The sequence below is a fragment of the Pezoporus occidentalis genome, unplaced genomic scaffold (genome assembly GCF_034315485.1).
Source record: "Pezoporus occidentalis ecotype Australia unplaced genomic scaffold, CSIRO_AGI_Poc_V1 ctg53, whole genome shotgun sequence".
Taxonomy (NCBI): Eukaryota; Metazoa; Chordata; class Aves; order Psittaciformes; family Psittacidae; genus Pezoporus; species Pezoporus occidentalis.
The window spans coordinates 829,516-851,909 of NW_026915866.1; the positions used below are offsets into that span (position 1 = coordinate 829,516).

The 22,394-nt window shown below is 42.7% G+C and overlaps 1 protein-coding gene across 12 annotated transcripts in view; it reads right to left on the reverse strand.

Annotated features, from left to right (window-relative positions):
* Positions 1 to 5,633: 5,633 nt before the first annotated feature.
* The window catches only part of TRIM2 (tripartite motif containing 2), an 89,416-nt gene continuing 72,655 nt past the window's right edge, over positions 5,634 to 22,394 (reverse strand). For all 12 annotated transcript variants that reach the window (XM_062637501.1, XM_062637497.1, XM_062637502.1 and 9 more), the window contains exons 9-12: positions 14,408 to 14,576; positions 13,675 to 13,745; positions 11,146 to 11,286; positions 5,634 to 10,126 (exon numbers count right to left, since the gene is read on the reverse strand). In XM_062637501.1, coding sequence (XP_062493485.1) covers positions 9,974 to 10,126; positions 11,146 to 11,286; positions 13,675 to 13,745; positions 14,408 to 14,576 — 534 coding nt within the window. In that variant the 3' untranslated portion in view covers positions 5,634 to 9,973. The remainder of the gene's footprint in view (positions 10,127 to 11,145; positions 11,287 to 13,674; positions 13,746 to 14,407; positions 14,577 to 22,394) is intronic.

Here is a 22,394-nt window from a genome sequence, read left to right on the forward strand (position 1 = left end):
TTCAGCAACCTGAATAATTAACATCTATTCAGAATTCAAATCTATTTACATCTAAGTTATATTTGCTGTCCTTTAAAATACTACACCACTAACCCCAGACTTTCAGATAAACTACTTCTTCCCAAAGAATCATTACACCAAGCTAACACCTGCAGTCTAACAAACTGAGGGAACCTACACTGTAAATTTGGAGCTGACCTTTCACACAACCCAATCCAGCTCAAGCCCCCATGTTTCTTGGCATACCAAGGCCAGGCTGGATGGGGCTTTGAGCAACCTGGTCTACTGGAAGGTGTCCCTACCTGTGACCTGTGGGTTGGAACTAGATGGTCTTTGAGGTCCCTTCCAATGTTACTAGTTTTAAAATGTATATTTATATCAAGGGTCAGCAACTCACCTAAATGTTTAATAGTCCTTAGAAAGATAAGAAGGAATATCTTTTGGGTTTGGGTTTTTTGTTTCAGGATTTTTTTTTTGTTAGAGCTGTTATTTATCTTGTGATACAGAGGCGCTAGTGTGAGATGTAGTCCATTTAGGTTTTTATCAAGGAGATAAAGTACATTTGAAGGTACTACATCTTTCTTCAAACTTCCTACCTAACCTTCTGATTTCAAAGTCACACTTTAAAAACTATGCTTCTTTCTCTGCAGTTGTGTGACTGAGCAGTAAATAATGTGGATTGAAATAGAAGCAAAAGGGAGAAATGACTACTCATAAACTGCTACCTGTAATACAAAACCAAGAGATGTTATTTTGACATGCCCCTGTAAAATCAGGACATAAAGTACTTCACAGAGAACTGGAGTTTTATTAACAGCATCTAGCACACGCCTCAACAACCCAAAAGCAGTGGCTGTAACATTAAACAGGACTGTTTCCCCTTGCCCCACTCCTTGCTTCATGGTCTATGTGACCCTGCACTGCTGCATGTGACTACAGGAGACTGAAATGGGGATGGAAAGAGCAAAATAGGATGTTGGCAAAAGGTGGTCTCCCTCAAAAAAGAAAAACAAAACAACATAAATATTGCTGCTCTGCAGTCAATGGAAGTAAGGATTCTAATAACATGGTGCTTCAAGAAAGATGACTCGGGCTTGTGTCCAAGTCGTGCTGGAAGGGAATTAACGGCTAATGCCATTTTTTACTTCTTCACTATTGCTTCCTTCTTAAACAAATCGCACAGTAGGGCAGCACAATGTTTAAAACATCTTTCAGGAGCAAAACAGCCAGACTGACTTAAATTTTTAACAATAAATTGAGAAACCAGCTTATGCAGCTACAGTAACACGCAGGCAGGAACAGAAGCAAATCAGTACATTTAACAAAAGCACTATTAATACTTTCTGAAGTCTCCTCCCTCCTGCTTTAGCTACTGATGCCCTACATCAGCACTGACAACACAGCTGTCTCTGATGACATCAGTACATCACAGCATTGGTATCCGGAGCCTCAACATACACACAAGTAGGGGCACGAACAGAGAACAGACTGATCACCTTCTTTCTCCCTGCCTTCCCAAACAGCCCGAACGACATCTGCAGCAAAAGGAGCAAAAGCCACAAAGCCTGACATCCCTCAGGCGCCAACCTTTACACCAGCACTCCGACAGAGAAACGTGACAACGTGTTTTCCAGGTAAGCTTTATTAACCTTCACGTTGGTTTCGCTCTCCTACCTCTCAGCTAGGTGCTCACACCTGTACACCACAGCAGGCAGATAGCTGCTCGGCACCGGCCACACCGGCCACCCCTTCAGCTCCCCTCACCCCCGCACCACCCGCGGCCACACAGCGGTACCCCCGCCCGAGCTGCGGTTGCGGGGCCTGCTCTTCCGGGTTCCTTAGATTTAAATTGCCCTTCAAGAACCCAAACACGGCCCACGCTGCACCCCCCGCACCGGCGCCGCGGGACCCTCAAGAGCGGGGGGAGCGCGACAGGGGACACGGCCCAGCAGCGGCCGCAGCTGCGAAGGGAAGGCGAGGAGCGGGTTACCAGGGGCAATGGCCGGGTTGCTCCGCGAGCTCAACAGCCTCATTAACCGGACACGGCGCGGAGGAGGGAAGGAGGGAGAGCAGCAGCCCCGCCGCAGCTGCCCCTTACCATTGTCGCCTCCGGCGCGGTTTGATTTCGGCGCCACCGGGAGGGAAAAGGCACCGGGCACCGCCCCCAGCACCGCCCCCAGCGGCGCGGCAAAGCCCGGCCGCTGCGAGGAGCTGCCGGGGGCACCGGTGCGCTGTAGCCCGGCTGAGGCGGTGCGGAGGGCCGGGCGAGGGGCGGGATTGAGGCGGGGCCGGGGCGGAGTCGGGCGGGCTGTGCCTCGGGCGGTCATAGAGTGGTTTGGGTTGGAAGGGACCTTAAAGCTCATCCGGTTCCAACCCCCTGCCATGGGCAGGGACATCTTCCACTTGATCAGGTTGCTCCAAGCCCCGTCCAGCCTGGCCTTGAACACTGCCAGGGATGGGGCAGTCACAGCTTCTCTGGGCAATAAAGGAGAGGAAAAAAGACACATAAAGTTGAATTCTGGTGCAATCAACCATGGAATATACCTTGCGTTTTTAGAAAGCAGTCTTGCCCGCCCAGAAAGCAGCTGTCATTCCTCTCGTTTTATGTGCTGTAATACCATGTTTGGTTTGGGGGGTTTTGTTTGGTTTTTTAAACACATGGCGCAAGTCACAGTGAATGTGCTGAGATTTTGGGCCATGCTTCAGGTTTACTTTTGCATTTGGCATAGCCCAGGCTTTAGAGCAAAATCCCTCAAGTTTTCTTTTTGTTTCCTTGTGTTTCTCAGTACCTACCCGTTTTGTGTTTTGGTAGAAAGCGCACTTTTCTTGACTGACGCCACTGCCATATCTTCAATATGTATCTCCTGTATTACTGGAAATTATAAAAAATAACAAAATAGAAAGTTTAAAAAAATTTTAAACCCCACCACCATTGGCCCTAATCATCAGGTAAAAAATAGTTGTTTCTGAGTCTCTGCCTACAGTGGTGGGGTTGGAGACCCGAGGATAGGAGCTTGGTGCCTCCGGGTGGCTGCACCTCTGAGGTGAGGCCCTGGGCCTCCCTGCCAGCTGTGCACTGCATGTTCTTTGCTCTCTGAGGCCTACCAGCAAAGGTGAGAGACAAACACATTAACAGTGGTCTACATGTCTTGTATGACTAGCCCATTACAGGAGCAACAGGACCTGGAGAAATAAACCTCTCTGCCCCTGGAAGCAAAGGACCTGGCCACATCTGGTGCTGCTTGAAACAGTTGTTTGTTGTGATGGCTGATCTAGGGGCCAGGTTGGATGGGGCTTTGAGCAACCTGGTCTAGTGGAAGGTGTCTCTGCCTGTGGAAGGGGAGTTGGAAGTAGTCTTTAAAGTCTCTTCAAGCCCAGACCAGTCTGTGACTATGATTCTATGACTTCAGTTGCTTACAGTTTAATTATTACTTGTGCTAAGGTGAATTGCCTTCCTTCAGCTATAGCAGTTACGGGAAATTGCTCTGCAGTTTAACAGTGATGGGTTTGCATCTGCCACACTGATTCCAGAGTTTAAATTCAAGCAGATGAAAACATGTGAGCCAACATATGCAGGCAGTCCCCGTGAGGGTGTTTTGTCACCTTTGCAAGGTGCTCCCTTTCCTGAAACCTGGGGTTCTCTTCCACACAGACCTGGCACATGGTCCGTTTCCTCATTGTGCGTGCCAGTGTATTACTAAAAGTGAAATACAGATTAGAAAGGACATTGTTAATACAAAGCTTCTTACTCATACAGAACACAAAGCTGCTCCTTCTTCCACACTTTCTTGTGCACCACATTTTCAACTCTCTACCTGGCAATGAAATCTGCTGGCACACCTCCTCATCTGTTGCAAGGGCTCATATTCCATTCCCCCACTTTTCCCTTCCTTTGGCCAGCCCTCCAAGTGAGCATGTCCCCATGCTCCCTGTAGCAGTTATTTTCCTCCTGTCACCACGACCTCCTCTCCCCAGGGACATGGGCTCCTTCCTGCTCCTTCACAGCCAAAATAAAACCAAGCTCCACTCATTGCTTTACCACTGCCAAGCAAATGGTTGCTACCACATTTGCTGAGCACGTGTTGCAATGTGAGTTTTCTCCAAGCGACATGTGAGGGGAGAGTGGGTGTCAGAGCTGAACATGCTGCTGGGAGAAGAGGAAGAGGAGATGGAGGAAGGGGATTCAGAGAGACGCTCACTCTGAAGCAGCCTTCAGGCATGTGCCGCAGCACTGCTCCTGTCTCCCCATCACACCTGGAAGTAGACTGTCAGCAAACACCCAGGTCTAACCTCTTCACACACCTGGAGCCACAGCTGGCAGGTGTTCCTGATCTCACCAGTTTAATGTGATCACAGCAACCAAGCCAGCCCAGCACATCCTCCTCTAAAACATTAGGTCATGCTCTTGGGTGACAGTGGGGCAGGAAGGAGACTCAGCAAGTTCTTCTGCCCATGTCCCTGGGGACAGCCAGGGTTAGCTGCCCCAAGTGCACTGGCAGCCCGTAAACCCTTCCTTGGCCAAATAGTTAGGCTTGACTTACTTTGTAGTAGGAGGTTCCTTGACACCTCCCAGATTTCACAGTACCAGATCAAAACTAGCTGGCTTGAAAGGCCGTGGGGTGGAAGAGGTCCCAAACAGAGGGAGAATATATAGGAGTATCTCCTGCTTTGTTATGTGACAGTAGTTTTCCATTCCTGGGTAAAGGGGATTAAACTACTAATACACATAAGGGTCTGACATTCTTAATGGGCTCCAGAAGGTCTAAATGTGGTATTTTACAAAACTGCTAGTCATATAGTATAATATAAAATCAAGATAATAGATGGAAATACTGTGTATGGGGGACTCTTAACTGCTTTTCTGTTAGAAGCCTGTTCTCATTCACTGAGATTTTCTTAAACTTTAGCAGTTTGGGCTGAAATTTTCTATGCTAGGTGTCTCACTGAGACTTTTAAGTACTGGCCAAAACAGGTTTTTTCTGTTCCAGAGGCAGAGAAAATACATTGCTTTGTCAGTGTTAAAATATGCTTAGATGGGATGAAATTTGTGCTCTCCTTCATTTTGCTCTTACAAACTTGTAATTGAATTAAATACATAAATTCTGTTTTGAGAGGACATTAAAGCAACAGTGGCAGGCAGGAAGGTTGGGAAGTAGGAGAATTAAAATTGTCCTACTTTAAGTTTGTTCCTTTCATATATATGCACCATAGTGTAGTCTTTAATTACATGAGCTAGTTTTTCAGCAGAAGGGAAGAATTCAATTTGAACAGCAGATCAGTTTATTTCCAGAAGAGTAATAGCAAACATTTTGCTTCTTGTGGCTACCTCCCACATCATCTATATGACTGACAGCAAAAAGATGCTTCAATAGAGCTTGAGGATGGAGGACAAGGGAGAGCTCTAGGAGATGCTCATGCATGGGAGGTAATATCACCTTCTCTTAGGTCCAAGCAGTTTATGGTAGGATGAGGCTGGGTATTGGGAAGGAGTACGATCCATGAGTATCCCACACAGGTCAGTCTCTGCAGCATCTGCTGCTTCATTTCATTCTCATCCTGTCTTCCTGCATTATGGGGCTTTTTTGGGGGACAGTGAGTATGAGACGTGAAAAATAAATCCTCAACCATGAAAGTAACAGAGGAAACAAGCTTTATTTTTATTGTTTGAAAGTTTTGTGCGTGGTAAAGGTACACATTTGACTCTGGTTTTCCTACATTTCCAAGACAGAGTAATTCTTTTTAATCATCAGCTAAAGCATCAAGAATACTGTGGCACACAAGAAGCTAAAGCTAAACACACATACACACGCGCGCACACACACACACACACACATACACACAAACACTTTGATGTGCATCTTTCATCCTTGACCTTAACGAGACAAAGTTTGTATTTAGCCTCACAGGAATTAAAAAAAAACCCAAACAACAAAACAAAAACAACAACAGAAAGAACAAGTGAGAAGAATATTTCATTGTGAGTGTCAAGAGAGTGCAAGGCTTACGTGTACACAAAACATACGAGATTGACTTACAAAGATGGAATGTACAAAACCTTTAAGAAAAATAAAATAGACAGACTCATTCCCAGAAGTGGAAAACTGCAGCGTTATCAACTGGTAGAGGTTTCTAACAGGGGCTACAGCCCCACACCGTGCAGCTTAGGGAACATTCCCATGTCAAAGCCAAAGCAAAAGTGTCAGGGTTAAGGCCGTGTTGCTCACAAACATCAACTGAAAGTGCTGTACATTCATCAGAAATAACACAACCTGTTAGGAATCTTCGACTCCAAAGCACAGATACCTTCCGCGCACTCTCCACAAACAGGCCTAAACAATTGCTGCTCACAATTCTGGAAGAAAATTTTCAGTGTACATCATGATTTCATAACTAGCTGTCACCCACAACTGAAAGTAATCGTTTTATAGCAAATACAACATATTGGGCACTTAGAGTTCTCATTATGGCAACACCAGATCCTTAGTTATAAAAAATATTGACATAAAATCGAAAGCCCTCTAGCTTTTACAGAAGAGAAGAGCATTTTCTAATAAATCACTATCCCATTACATTAGGCAAATGCTTGCCTAAACCATTTTCCTTTCCTTCATCAGCTACATTGCTGCTGGTTTAGCATATGTAAAAATCCCCTACTGTTTATATTGGATTTATCTGAACAGATCCTTTTATTCTATTCACAAAACAATGAAGGTACAGTTGGCTAGTTTGTCCTAAAATGCTCCAATTACACAAGATCTGATAACCTTCTGAGATTATTTCTGGGTCAAAGATTAGTTAAATGAAGCAAATACTTTCACCATTCATGCTGTGCTGCTAGTCAATTAGCATTCCAGGGAAGTCAAGGGAACATTTGGTTATACCTGAAATCTGGCAGCAAAATGCCTATAAACCTTTAATAAATGGTAGCAACTCAGCAAAATAAGTAGTGCAATTTTGCTGTTCACTTAGTTGGACGAGAAAAACAATCTGGCAGGTTTTAGAACAGAATTTCTGCATTGGTTGCTCGTTGTAAGCTTCGTAAGCCAAGCATTTTAGCTAAGTTAGCTTCAGAAGCACACTGTAAAAGCAATGTGTTTCTTTGTTTCCCGATGCCAGGCAGATAAGGTCAGACTTTGGAAATGAATACCCTATGCCACTGAATTTGAAACTGGAGTTGGCAGAATTTGCTATCAGAAGGAACTCCAAATTAGTGACATTTTTCAGGTGCAGTAACTGCTGCTCTGGTGATACTCTCTGAAAATCCAAAAGACTATTCAGTCTTAAGAAAAAACCTTACACCATACCTAATAGCTGTTAGCTGGGTTGTAAGGGGGGTTGTGTGCAGAATTCCATATTTGATAAGGATGCATATGATTGACACAGGTTATATGAAATCCCGGTAAACAATAACGAGTCAAAGGGACTGGAAATCTTTTGAAGAAAAGTGTTTACATTAAATAGCACGAGTCTTAAGTATATGTTTTGATAAATAGGTTAGGGTTTGATTTCTGTGCTCTCAGAGTTCCTGGCAACAGAGGGATTCGTCAATTTTTTCCCAAGTGGAAACCTTGCAAGATTAGTAAAATGTTATTATAAAAATCTGAACTTGGAACTACATTTGATTCATATTATCTGTAACTAACAGCAACAGCATATTTCTCATTTTCTTTTTATCTCAATGAACCCATTCAACCTCTTCTCTCCAAATAAATACAGTTAAAATTATACATACCTTTTCTTCATTGATAAATTTGCCATTTATAGGCATTCCAATGTCAGAATTTGTTCATTTGCCAGAAGGTTGCTTATAAGGACACTTAGAAGGAAATTACTTGATCATCAGAAAATTTGGTCTACAACTTTGTTAAATTTTGATACAACAGTTTATTGTGTAATGACTGAGATACAGTCTTCAGAATTTTAGGACAAACTCAGTTCAAGCAGAGGATATTTTGTTCTCTTAGTAATTACAAACTTGAGTTTTAACATTTCAAAAATGTAACCACCAGTTTCTTAGCTGCATTATGTAGTCCAACCCTTTAACCTTATACACGAAATATTTATTCCAATGATATAAGGAAAGTTACCTTTGCATGCAAATTTGTAAATTGACTCTATGTGCAAAAAAATAAACAAGGGAAAGAAGAGGAAATATCTTTAAGAAACAATAATTAAAATCAGACAAGCTCCACATTTGAGAACCTTGGGGTCTGCATTTTTACAAACCAAATGCATCTTTACATAAAAACCATTATTTTTTCTCAAATTCATTGAAACAACAACCTTAACCTTTTAGAAATAAGACAAATACTTATAACAAGTAATTTAATAAAGATTTCTTTCCATTTTGCAAACATGCTTAAAATAATCCCTTGTTCCTGACCCAATGCCCTTTTGTTTCAAGGCCCTAAAAATGAGAAAAGAAAGACAGTACTTCCCATGCTATTGTAGGCATTGGCAGCAAGCTCACCAGCTCCTCAAATGAGGTTTAAGAGTGTTCACCACTCTATCTTTATTAGGCTACGGTAGCAATTCATTCTTTGACCACTGGATTTAGAAATAAGAATAACGCCAATGCTACTTTAAAAAGGACAAGTTCACACTTTAAAAAAAAATACATTAAAAACAGAACCATGATTGTAAGCATTTCCAGTTAAATTAATACTTCAACAAAGGACATGGTAGAGAGATCCAGCAGGAAGGAGGAGGGACATTGTTTTCAGAGTGCTGCCATTTACAAATGGCATACATATGTTCCAGTTTGCTGAAATAACCTACTTTTTTATTATTATTATGCCCATCAGTCATACATACATACAAACAAATCAGAACAAATCTCAGAGTCCTTGTTTTCTCCTCTAACAAAATTCCCTTTGATGAAGGACTTCAGGAATTGGTTCAAATTCATTCTTATTTGCAATTTATTTTTTCTCATGTAAAAACAAATAGCTTTGGTAACCCTTGGCTTCCCTATACAACCTCTGTTTACCACAGTTCCTTTGGTTGTATAACGTAGGTCCTCCATAGGGGTACCTCTCTGGCTTTCTGTCCTGTGTGATGCTGCATTTTATTTTATTGGTTAATACAATGAATTGCCTTAAGGAAACACGGCAAAGAACACGTACAAAAGAGTGGCACACATGAGGTTAATTGAGCTGACATTGTAATAACCCTGATCCTAATAAACTAGTTTGGTGTCAAAAGGTCTGTCGTTACACAGAAATTCAGTTCTCACTAATGTATCACTACAGTTAAGTTTTTCCAGAGCTTTAGAAATGTCAGGTCTCTGCAAAGAACTTCCAGCACATTGAGCAAGAGGAAGAGTGAAAACAAGCACATGAAACAATCCTTCATTAATCCCACATGAGTAAGGAATTTGCATTGATTCTCATAGTGCTAAACATTGAGCTGTGTTAGGTCTGACAGCTAGAGCTAGAAGGATTTTGTGAGACTTAACCTTATACTAAAAGGACCTACTTGTTACAGATAGTAAGACGGAAGAATGTTAAAAGTGTAATACCTACCATGATAATGAGATCTAGAAGATTCCCAGGATTACCTCTGGGATAAATAATGCATAACAATGATACTTCTTCAAATTTGGAAGCTCTGAGCAGGAGCTACCCTTCGCAGTCTTCAAAAAGCTTTGGGGACTTTTCCCAAATTTTCCTCGTTTTTGCCTAATAGTTAATTCCAGTTCCATAAGTTGCAGTTTGTGTTTAATATCCCATTGTCTTTATGAATTCAGTTAAAGAGTATTTTCTGTATTAACCCTTGCAACAAAAAGTTCAGTGAGTAACATAAGAGGTGCAAGACCTGTGTAAACAAGGTAAATTTGGAAATTAACACAAGAAGTCCATAAGAGACTCCCTCATTATTAAAAAGGAACTCAAAGTAGGAGACATCCTGCACTGGATCTCTAGGATCAGTCTTTTCTTAAGGGTGGACGAATATCCAGCTCCAGAGCTCATTGCTACTGTAAGTATCGATAGACCTTGAAGCAGTGATTTCCAGAGTCTGCAACTACAACATGGCCATCTGAAGTAAGGGCAAGACCTTGAGGGCCATAAAGTGGGTCAGCAGAGGTGTTAATGTAGGACAAAAATGATCCACTTCCATCAAAAACCTTTGAGGGTGAGAAAGCACAGAATAAATGTTATGAATAAAAAAGAACAATAGAGGACACAAATCTGCTGTCAATTATACCATTATACTTCTCATTTTTGAAATGGTTGAAATACACTAGAATAAACAAGGGCAGAATCTGATTTGTTATTCTCATAATATACAAGTTTATATTCTTGTATTCAAGTATTTTCTTGTCTAAAAGAACTGATTAAAGCTTCCAGAATCTTTGGCAAGAATAAAACATGCAATGAAATAGTAATAGCATCTCAGCTTTTCCTTGTTCTAAAAATAGTCAACTACAATAAATCCAACTCAATCAAGGACTCAACCAACACCTTGCTTTCCTAACAAGTATTACTACTGTGGCTAGCACAACTCTTGGCTTCCCACGCAGAGAAAACAAGGAATTTGTTTGCACTGTTGTCAGTGCTTTCTGAGAACAACTCAGAAGCAGCTTGCTTATTTTTATATTCAGTGAAAATAATACATACAATTAGTTATTTATTAGATATCCTTCGGCAAGTAGGCAGGCTTTGTGATTAGCACTTGAAAGATAAAACGAGCGTAAGTCTCATAAATCAAAACCAGAATATTTTCTCCACATTTAATAAAGATTATAAAAATCATTTGCCCCAGGGTCTGTCCAGATCGTTTGCTTTTTCATGTTTTCCACCATGTCTCCAATCTTCTGTTACGGTGATTATAAATTACTATCATCTCAGCAATGCTTGCAAGTCTTCTAAATCATCAAATCGCTTTTGGGGAACTACTTGGATTCAAAAGCCTTGGTCAGAGTAACCATCAGAGTTACTAGCAGTCACACTGGAAAGTCATCTGACACCTCCAGTTCTAAGTGTGGACAGACCAGCAATGAGGCATATAGAAAGCTGTGTTAAAAACCACATCACTTCAAATGCTATCATCTTGCTTCTTGGGAAGTCTTAAGACTTCAGTAGCCAGAGTTATCAATCCATTGGTTCTCTTAATCAAGCACCTTTGAAATATAGAAATTTCTACCTGTATTCGGCTGTTTCCCCAATCCGCTACAATAATATTTCCATTGGAATCTACAGCTACTCCAGTTGGTGCATTAAATTGTCCATTTCCTTCTCCGTTTGACCCAAACTTCAGTAGGAATTCTCCCTCCTGGTTAAATACCTGTATGGGTTAAAACAAAAACCTATGTATGACGTATCAAATATAAACCTAGGCATTGAAGAGTTCCCAGGAACACAGCCCCTACACACACACATATAAGGTGCCCAGCTCCATTACACCAGACAGTATTTTCCATTTCATTTAAGATCTGATTCAGCTCTGACACAGAGGGGAGGGCCCCAGGAGCCCTTCTACAGCTTGTGCATCTTGAATTAAGAGGAGCTGAGTACAGATATGGCACTGGGAGTCAGTCCTACAGAAACACAACTGAACAGATGCACTCTGACTTCAATAATCTAACACATATTGAGAATCATGGCATGCTGCTGTCTGTACAGACAGTTTAGTAACTGAATTCTCTGTGATGGTAACAGGTTTAGACAGCAGAAAGATGGAACCAGTCAATGACTATTCTGCCAGTGACCTGGATGCACCAGTGGGACCAAATGAGATACAGGATGTGTCATTTACATAGTACCATGCCATCTCTATTTATTTTGGTCCATCTTGGACTCAGGCCCAGCTGTGCCAAAGGTCCAACAACGTTCTTAGATCCCAGCTGTGGCTTGCACAAGAAAATGCAAAGACCCAACAAGTGCCAAGTACACACTGAAGTGCTAATGAAGTGCAAGATGTGAGGAAATCATCCTGTTCTTGAACACCCACAGTGAACAGAAATAAGGCATATGGTGGAAGAAATGAATGAAGTACCAGGTTGGTGCCTCAGATGATTAAAGGAAGTAGAAAAAAAGTCAACTAATTAAAAAAAACAGGCAATGATGTATTGCTCTCTGCCTGGGTGTAAGCGGGGATGGTGACTGATGGAATGAGAGAGAAGCCTGCACTGAGTAGGTTTTTCCATAGAATATGCCTGAAGGAAGGGATATGCTTGAAGGTTGATGGGGAAGAGTAATGTTGCTGGGTGACAATATTTAATTCAAGACACAGGTGGTAGGAATACCCTTGGGACCCATAAGAGTGACATTGATTTGTTTATAAACTTATTTATTATTTAAACCAAAATATACTTTTTCCTCTTCCCCAACAAAAGATAACAACATCGCCCAGACTATAAATGACTCTTCACAATGCCAACAATTATCTGTACTGATTTAGAGGACACTGCAAAAATAATAATCTTTTCCTGTTTGTTAGTACCAGACTGTAACAACTAACATTTTTATCCCATTGACTCACACTGGAGACAGATGGAAACGCTCTGTTCTCATTAAGAATGCAACAATTAGAAATTTGCTAAGATGTCACACTTCTTACATCTCTTCGCTTGCTTTTTTTCATTTTAGGTTGTCCTTGTTAACCCTCTCCAGCGTTCTTGTTACCATGACAAGCCCTGCTAGTGGAGGGGTAATTTATGGGAGCCATAGGCCTCCTGCTGCTAAACCACAGGAACAATCTGTTTTAGGGCTCCTGCAGCAGGCTTAGTTTCTTTGTTGTAATCCAAACCACGAGCTACTATTTCTTCTCTAATTCTCCTCTAATTCCAAAAGGATACAAAAGTAAAGTTGCTATTCAAAAGCTAGATGATTCAGCGCCACTCAGGATACAAGGGTGTCTATGGTCTGACAGCGATTTCCTCTTTCAGGTGAAGAAGTGGACTGAGGTTTAAATCAGAATCCTCAATCGTTGTGTTCAATCAGAACAGGCAACCATTACATGAAATCCCTGGGATCTCATTGGTGTATGGGACCGGTGCACCTGTCCTGAGAACTGGGACAGGACAGTGTTCTGCTGCCCGTGTCCTCCTACTGCTGCTGTGTATTGAGGGAGGGAAAAAGAGCATGGAAAGTGACTGAAAGTGAATGTCATGGCCTGAAAACACACATGCAAAGGTGAGCAATTTCTGAAATGGCCTGTACCTCTTTGTATACTTTTTCCACCATGTGACCTGTATTCTTGCATTGGTTTATTACTGGGACAAACAAATATACCACCCGATCTCACCATGGCTATTTAACAGGTATGGAATTAAAGATTGCCAGGTACTTTGTTATACTTTTATTCAATTAGACATGTGGGAAGCTTTTGTTGGGAAATTCAAAAGCAGTTACCAGACTTACTTAAAATAGGAAAGAATATAGGATAAATAACAGGTTTGGCAGAGAGCTAATAACTAAATTGATATTATTTATCTTAGGTACAACTTGTGTTTATGCAATTGAATTAGAGAACATTATAGTGGCACCAAAGGCAACAGATTATATCTCTATTAAGCAATGCACTGCATGCAAAGGTCTCTGAATATGCAGTTGTTATATCAGACATCATACATACAGTGTTATATCTTTGGTTTTAGCAATACTTTATTTTCCCCACGAAAGTACCAGGATAAAGTAAGAAGCTTTCTGAGTTGCCGTTAATTGACAGTACCTTGACAGAATGGTTATGAAAATCTGTAATGATGATTTCATTGTTGCTGTTTACAGCTGCAAAATGAGGACCTGCAATGCAAAGGAAGAAACAAATATAAACAATAACAACACTAAATCAAAATGTTTTCTTAATTAAAAGGTTATTCAGCCTGCCAAAATATTATATTTGGCTTCTGAGCAATAACAGCCAAGTTGAGAATATCAGTTTCAAGTTAGGAGTAATTTCATTTCATGGTTTAAAAAGCTCAGTATGCCTTTTCCTACCATTTTGCATTTGCACAACTGTGTCTTCCTGATCTCAGTCTGAACGCTATTTCATTACACCCATTTTCTAATGGGAAGATAACACTTAGGGGACTGGTTAATGTGTATCTGATCACTGGAAACACAAAGCACCGTGTAGTTTATTATCATGAGCAGCTGCATGTGGGCATTACAAATCATTTATAAAATACTAGTTAAGATCAGTCTTTCTTGGGTCACTGGTCCGAAATGCTTCCAGGCATGCGGAGGTAGATAAGACAATTTGGTTTCAGCTCTGTTTGCAGAACAGATGTTGCTGTCTTCCCTACCAATTAAAAAGTGAGGTGAACAGGAGCTGTATGTTTAGTAGAACCATTCTCCCCCAGGGGAAACAAGTAGGATATAGCGTCTTCAACATGCTCAAACATCATGCAAATGTGAGCAGAAGAGGCAAGAAAAAGGGATTTACATATTAACATCAAGTGTACCTGCAAACTGCTTGTCACCGTTTCCTCGACTGCCGAACCTGGTCACTATTTTCCCGTTTGGCTGGAAGATGAAGACACAGCATGCTTTATTGTCCACTACAATGATGTGTCCATTACGATCCACAGAAACACCTTTAGGGCCCATGAGCTTTCCAGACCCAATTTTGGCCTAAAAGGGAAAACACAAAACAGGAAAATATGTTGGCATGATAGAAATAAGTTACTACAGTTCAAAGATTGCATTACATGCTGACAGTGGGATGGAGAGACATTTTTTGTCATCAAAAGTTTCCCAGAAGGCAGTGATGGTTTTTATCAGCTCTTATTGTATACTTCATAATTTTTTTCTTCATCAAAAATAAAGACTGCTTTCTGTATGTCCTTTCTAGAGTGGAAAATCTGCCACCTCAGCAACTGAGTCTAAACACACAACTCATAAGAAATACAATCTCAGTCGATGTGGGGCAGGCAGTAGAAATTGTCTACCTGGATTTCTCTAAGGCTTTTGGTAGTTTCCCACAGCTTCCTCCTGGAGAAACTGATATGTTAGTCTTGACAAATGGTCTGCGTGGTGGGTGGGAAACTGGCTGACCAGAGGGTCGTGGTGAATCACTCCTTTTCCAGCTGGTGACCTATCTCCAGGGGTTGATACTGGGCCCTACGCTGTTCAATGTCTTCATAAGTGATCTGGGTGATGGGATCAAAGGATGAAGTTTGCCAGTAATATCAAACTGATTGGGGAAGTGGGCAATGCGGAAGGGAGAGCCACCCTGCAGAAAACAAGGACAAGTATAAGGTGTTGCACCTGGAAAAACACAACCCAGGAGTGCAGCACAGGCTGGAGCCTGCCCAGCTGTGGGCCAGCTCTCTAGAAAGGAACCTGGAGGTCCCGGTGAACAACAAGCTCAATGTGAGTGAAAAGTGTGCTGCTGTGGTAAAGAAAGCCAATAGGATGCTGGGTTACATCAACAGGGGCACCACCAGCAGAGATAAAGAAGCCATCATCCCACTCTACTCAGTGCTGGAATCCTGTGTTCAGTTTTAGTCCCCGCTAAGCAAAAAAAGATGTGGTCAGGCTGGAGCTGGTCCAGAGAAGGGCCACAAAGATGAACTGAGCACTGGGAAGCCTGCTGTATGAGGAAAGGCAGAGATAACCAGATTTGTTCAGCACAGAGAAAAGAAGGCTCAGAAAAAGAATGGCTTATTACCATGTCCCAGTATTTAAAGGGTGGCTACAAAGAAGACAGAGACGCCCTTTTTATAAGGAGTCACATGGAAAATACAAGGGCGAATGGGTACAAGCTACTGCTGGAGAGATTCCATCTGGACACGAGAGGAAAATTTTTCACAATGAGAACAATGAACCATTGGAATAATCTCCTCAGGGAAGTGGTGGAATCCCCAGCAGTGGACACTTTTAAGATTCAGCTGGACAGGGTGCTGGGACATCTAGTCTAGATCATGCTTCACCTAAAAGTTGGACCAGATGATCCTTGAGGTCTTTTCCAATCTGGTATTCTATGGCTCTGTGATCTCTTTGGTGGAGAACATAACTTCCTGTTTCCATCAGAATTTAAATGAAGTAGATACTAAGATACCTCCTTTATGAAACAAGACCATCTTAGACCTCACTGCCTTTGCAGGGTGGAACAGATCACCACCTAGAACAGGCAATGCTTCTGACTTTTCTACCCCTATTCCCTTCCTCTTGCAAGTGATGAGGAGCAGCTGAAACTCTGTTAGTCTGTGACTGACTATAAAGGTGAGACAGATTACAAGGCACAAGAGAAGATGCATAACCTGACTCATTTCCCTCAATTCTCTAATGTTTTCAAAGCAAATACCCATGTTGATATCTGAAGGAGCTCAACTAACCTTAGTAAATCCCATGCTCCTATTCCACAGTACATTCTCACAGGTGGGGTTGAAGGTAAAAATAGAAGGTATCCCAAACTAAAGCCATCTAAGTTCCCTGATGCTGTCTGGTACAAATTCACCAGCATTACTACAAAACATCTTTCAGTCTTAAATGAAGAAAACTCCAAGGAGTAAATCTTGCAGCTTCCAGACTATGCTTAGCCAATATGCAATGATCATGTATCTGTTTTATGTTCAGGTACATATGCTGTTATAAAATGCTAAATATTTAGGAAAAACCCACCTAATTAAATCATGCTAAAATATCCCCAGGGAAGACTATTAAAATGACTTTGTGTTCACCAGGGGAAAGATATGAGCAAGCCTACAAAATGTATTCAGGTTTGCATAACAACAAAGCAGCAAAACCATAAGCTAATGCAAATCAGTAGATTTATTTCCTTTGGTGTGATTAAATCATATTCCTTTTTTTCCTCTGGGATGCCACTGTGTTTGTCTGCTTGTGCACTGCACCACCTCCTTACTTCCAGGATTCCTATGACTCAGTCTCATGAGTAAAGTGTCAATACATATGGAAAAAAGTCATGAATAAATCATGTACTATGTTAATGGGCACTCAGTGCTGAGAAGAGTAATAAAAATCACCATTCTTGGGCCAGAATTTCATATATAATTTGCAGGCAGCAATAAATTAAGCCCAGCTAGACGTTGCAGTGCTTTTTACAAAAAATCTCTGTTTCCAGTTTAGATCAAAATATGCTGACGACACATTACTGGGTCTGGCTGAACATACGCTTTGTATATTTTTATTTCAGAAGGTTTCTTAGAATTATAGGTTTGATTATTCGGAACAGAACATTATGAAACCCAGTCATTCCTGTTAAGTGTATGAATGGAAGTATTTTCAGACTTTTCTGCAATTAGAAATGAGAAAAGTATAATGAATCATCTGAACCCTTAATACAAATAGTGTGTTTAATTGAATTCAGTCAAGGACATTATGTCCCTTATTTTATAGGATTGTATGAATTTAGACTGGTTTTCAAATACGTGTTTATAAAGCCACCCTACTGAGGTGGAAAACATTCTACTGTGGGATACTGCTAGAGGTAAAGAAGTCAGCTAGCCTCTATAAAGATTTATAAAGACTTTTTCACTGTAGAAATAGGTGTGTTAGGGCTTTAACTCCACCAATCTTGTTGCTACCTGAAAGGTTCACAATTGTTGGGAATTAATTTACAGACTTTCAACATACCCTCTCTTCCTATTTGAGAACTTCCCTAATACAGAGATACAGCTTTGTCACACATTGCAGTGTTATACAATAAATGGATTTATCATTTATACAACTGTCTTAATTCAACTGTAACCACTTAACCATACTCCATTTTCCTATCTGAACATGACAACCAGCTACAACCATCTTCCTTAATTCTTCTAATGAGACACGAAGAATTTTCTGTCAGAGAAAATGTTTCCTCTTTCCCGCTCATCTAAACCTGATCTTGACTTGCAGCCCTGTTTGACTAATAACAAGTTATCTTAGATACAACCCTTCAAGACTAGAAAGAAAGTAATTCTCAGAAGTCTAAGAATCATTTTCTTGGCTCTGTTCTCTAGTTCCTTCACTAGGTTTGAATACCACCACTGACACAGAAGCTCCTGCTGCTGCTTCACCATGTGCTCTCTCCTTGGCCTAGCAATATGTCTTCTATAACAGTTTTCTTAAGCAATTTCAGAGTAATTTACAGAGGAAGCCCCAACACTGTTACCTGCCTTTTATAGATAAGGAAAATAGAGCACTGGGAAGTGAAAAGGAAGAGCACTAGTTACCTGCAAGACCTTGTGGCATAGGCAGTAACAGAAGCCTCAAATGCTAAGACCCCATCTGAGGCTTTACAATTCACAAGATAACACAGCCTCATTAAGATGCTCATATTTTGGCATAACCTCAGATTGCCCACCTCTTCACTGTGCAAGTTTTACAGCCTTAGAAAATTGAGCTCTGTTTCTACCAGCAACTGAGGAAGGTGACACGTTTCTGCCTGGCAGCAGAGGTTGCTGGGGTAAGCCAGCCCAGTGCTGTATCAGGGAGATGCCTGGGCCTGGCTCCAGGGGAAATTTGCCTTCTGGCTCACATGACTATTAAAATGCTGCTAAGGCAGAGTAGGTGTAAGTAGATGTAGAAAGAGGGGGACAAAAAAAAACCACCCAAAATAGTTAGGTTAAGTTCAGAATAGTCCCCGATAATGCCGAGTTAACAACTAGCAGACTGCCTACATCAGAGATCATATACAATGGCTTGCAGGCACAGTCCTTTGAAGGGAAACACCATTATACCTTTATCTCTCTCTCTGTGTATCTTAGCAAGTGTTGCACAATTTAATCTGACAGAGCCACTTGTCATGGGTTCAGCAGTAGCAGTCATTTTTCCCCTTCTTGGTAGCTGGTGTAGTGCAGTGTTTTGACTTTCAGCTCGGGAACAGAGCTGATAACAAGCGATGTTTTGGTTTGGCCAAGGACTCTGTGAGGCTCATGCTCTGCCAGGGAGGAGGGGGAGCCAGGAGGAAGCAGAGACAGGACACCTGACCCAAACTGACCAAAGAGGTATTCCATACCACAGCACGTCATGCCCAGGATGTAACTGGGAGTTAGCCGGAAGGGCCGGGGGTCTGCAGGGTTGGAGGAGGTATCAGTCGGAGCTTGGTCGGGCTGGGGGGGGCGAGTTATCGGTCGGCTGGTGGTGAGATGATGTATTCTCTTCCCTTGTTATTTCCTTTATCATTATTATCATTGGTGGTAGCAGTAGTGATCTGTGTTATACCTTAGTTACTAAACTGTTCTTATCTCAACCCGTGGGAGTTGCATTCTTTTTGATTCTCCTCTCCGTCCCTCCGAGAGCAGGGGGAGGGCAAGAAAGGGGGGGAAGTGAGCGAACGAGTTACCTGACTGGGTTTAAACCACGACAGTTCTTTTTGGCGCCCAACGTGGGGCACGAAGGGCTGAGATAACGACAGATCTGACTGGATTAATAGTCACTCATCACAATGACGATTTATTGGCTCTCAGAGTTGTTTCGCTTGATCTCACAGCTTCAGAATGTTGTAACTTACGTAGAGCCGGTATTTGCTGTGTTAGTGTTTATCAAGTATGGGGCCTGGGCTAAGGTTCTTGTCTCACTGTGCTTTATGGCAATGGCTTGTAATACGGGCGGGCTCCAGCAGCAGGGCGGGACGGACGTGGCCGTGGACTTGTACCTGGCCGTCCGGCTGCTCTTCACCGTCCTGGCCCTCACCCTACTCTCCATCTTTGTGAGGCTGCGGGGAGCCGAGGGGGAGCGGCCCCGGGAGCCGGCGGCAGCCGAACCGGCCCGGGAGAGCGGCCCCGGGGACCAAGCGGCGGCGGGAGCGGGGCCGGAGGCCGCGAGGGGACGGCTGCTGGTGGAGGAGGTCGGGGCGGTCGAGGAGCAGAAGGAAGCGGCTGCCGAGCAGCGGGAGAAGGCGGCGGAGGAGCCGAGCCCCGCGGAGGAGCCGAGCCCCGCGGAGGAGCCGAGCCCCGCGGCCGAGCCCAGCCCCGCGGCGGCCGAGAGCGTTTCCCGGAAGCCGCCCGCCGAGCCCCAGGAGGATGCAGGAGACCACGCAGCATTTCCCAGCAAGGCAGAGGAGGAAGAGCTGGACTCGGGAAAAGAGAAGCTGGCGGTGGGAGAGCCGGCAAGCACAGCAGCTACACCAGCCCCAGTGGCAAGCACAGCAGCATCGTTTGAGAGTTCTGAAGGTTTTGAATGGCCTTTGGGTACCCTTGGGACCTGCCTGCTGATTGTGATGGGGATCAGCATGTTGGCACACACACAGACTGTGTTCTACCCACAACCATTTTGTCTGATCTCAAAAGTTAAGCAGAGTCAGGTTTGGGTCTTGTCTGGGGTTAGACAAGGTTATAGGAGGACCAAGAGGATTTTCCCAAAGCTGGAGAGTCATGAGTGGCAGGGTGTGTGTGACAGTATGGGCAAGTATCTAGTCCACTGGGCCCCTCCAGTGCTTTGGAAGCGTCGGAGATGGAAGGCAGCTGTGTGGAGTCCCCAGCAACAAGCTGCAGAAACTGCTTAAGGGGACAGTGAATTATTTTGAGCCTGGTGGGCCCATGGCACTTCAGGCCATCAGAGCAGAGATGCAACATAGAGATGGACTCATGATCAAGGGGTGGACTTAACAATGGACACTATTGCCCAGGTTATTCACGAGTGTGAACACTGCACACAGTCTCTCCTGCTCTGGAAGACTGTTAGAAGAGATGGAGCCTGACATCATGGACCAGATGGACTCAGCAGCTTTATAGGGACTGGTCCATGCACTAAGATAAGAGTGCACTGAGATAAGAGTGATGGTATATTGAAAATGTGGGATCTGAGCATGACGTGAATGGTATGGAATAAGGGGTGGATAATGTCATGGGTTCAGCAGTAGCAGTCATTTTTCCCCTTCTTGGTAGCTGGTGTAGTGCAGTGTTTTGACTTTCAGCTCGGGAACAGAGCTGATAACAAGCGATGTTTTGGTTTGGCCAAGGACTCTGTGAGGCTCATGCTCTGCCAGGGAGGAGGGGGAGCCAGGAGGAAGCAGAGACAGGACACCTGACCCAAACTGACCAAAGAGGTATTCCATACCACAGCACGTCATGCCCAGGATGTAACTGGGAGTTAGCCGGAAGGGCCGGGGGTCTGCAGGGTTGGAGGAGGTATCGGTCGGAGCTTGGTCGGGCTGGGGGGGACGAGTTATCGGTCGGCTGGTGGTGAGATGATGTATTCTCTTCCCTTGTTATTTCCTTTATCATTATTATCATTGGTGGTAGCAGTAGTGATCTGTGTTATACCTTAGTTACTAAACTGTTCTTATCTCAACCCGTGGGAGTTGCATTCTTTTTGATTCTCCTCTCCGTCCCTCCGAGAGCAGGGGGAGGGCAAGAAAAGGGGGGGAAGTGAGCGAACGAGTTACCTGACTGGGTTTAAACCACGACACCACTGTAAGAATTACCATTGCAAACACACAAGATATTACAAGGCTTTGGCTAGATTCCTACATGCTAGCTCTGTTATATCCACGTCCTGTGTTTCAACTGTATGATTATGCCTGCCCTCCATATGTAAAATGCTTCTACAAAACATTTGTATATTTTTTCTCCTCTAAGTATAGCCTTCTGCATTCAATCTAATAATAGTACTTTATATCATTGATGTTTCATCTCTCATTTCCGTCTAGTCTCAGGAACTATAAAGTCCAATGCATTAACTTGCATTAACCACACAAATATTGCCAACTTCACACAGCTCTTGCAATCCAACAAAAGCATTGACTAAAAACAAAGCTAGGCTCCACGTCACAGGAACTACCTTAATAATTTATTTTTTTTAATACCTGTCTCCCTGCTGATAGTGTATAGCACATAAATCCTGGCTTCTCCAGAGGCATGGCTTTTTTCTCCAGAGCTGGAACCATCCAAAATGCTGGATTTACAAGTCTTGAGAAGGAAGGAAAATAAGCTCTCCATGCTCTGTGTCCAGATCAAGCCAGTTCACAGAAAAGATGTTAATAATTATTTAAAACACACTTTGCTTACTCAGGGTTTTTAGATTCTTAACGAAATCATGTCTTTCTTTGGTTTTGTTTTGCTGCTTTCATTTCATTCAAGCACTTCAGCCAAAACCAACGTTTTCCTTTGTAGCTGTGCATTTTCAAAACTACTTGACAAGGAAAATCACATATTCTCTTCCAATGCAAGTGATTTGTATTTTTTTTTTTTTTGACACTTGCATTGTATATTAGTATTGTTTTATTTTAGCTTCAGGTCTACACAGGATCTGGATACTTTTAAAAGCATACACGTCTGTTTCCCAGATGGAGGTCACTGAGGACTATGCAAGCACAATTGCCTATTTGCTATGGCATTTGTCACTTTGCAAAGCCTACTCAAAGGAAGGCCGTTTCTTAGTACACATGTGAGCAGCTCTGGGCCTGAGCTTTTTGTTCATTAGGCTTCCAGAAAATTAGCCAAACAGGCAATTTTGCTCCAATGCAAGACTGTAGAACTAAGTAACTATGGTAGCAATTTCCCTGCA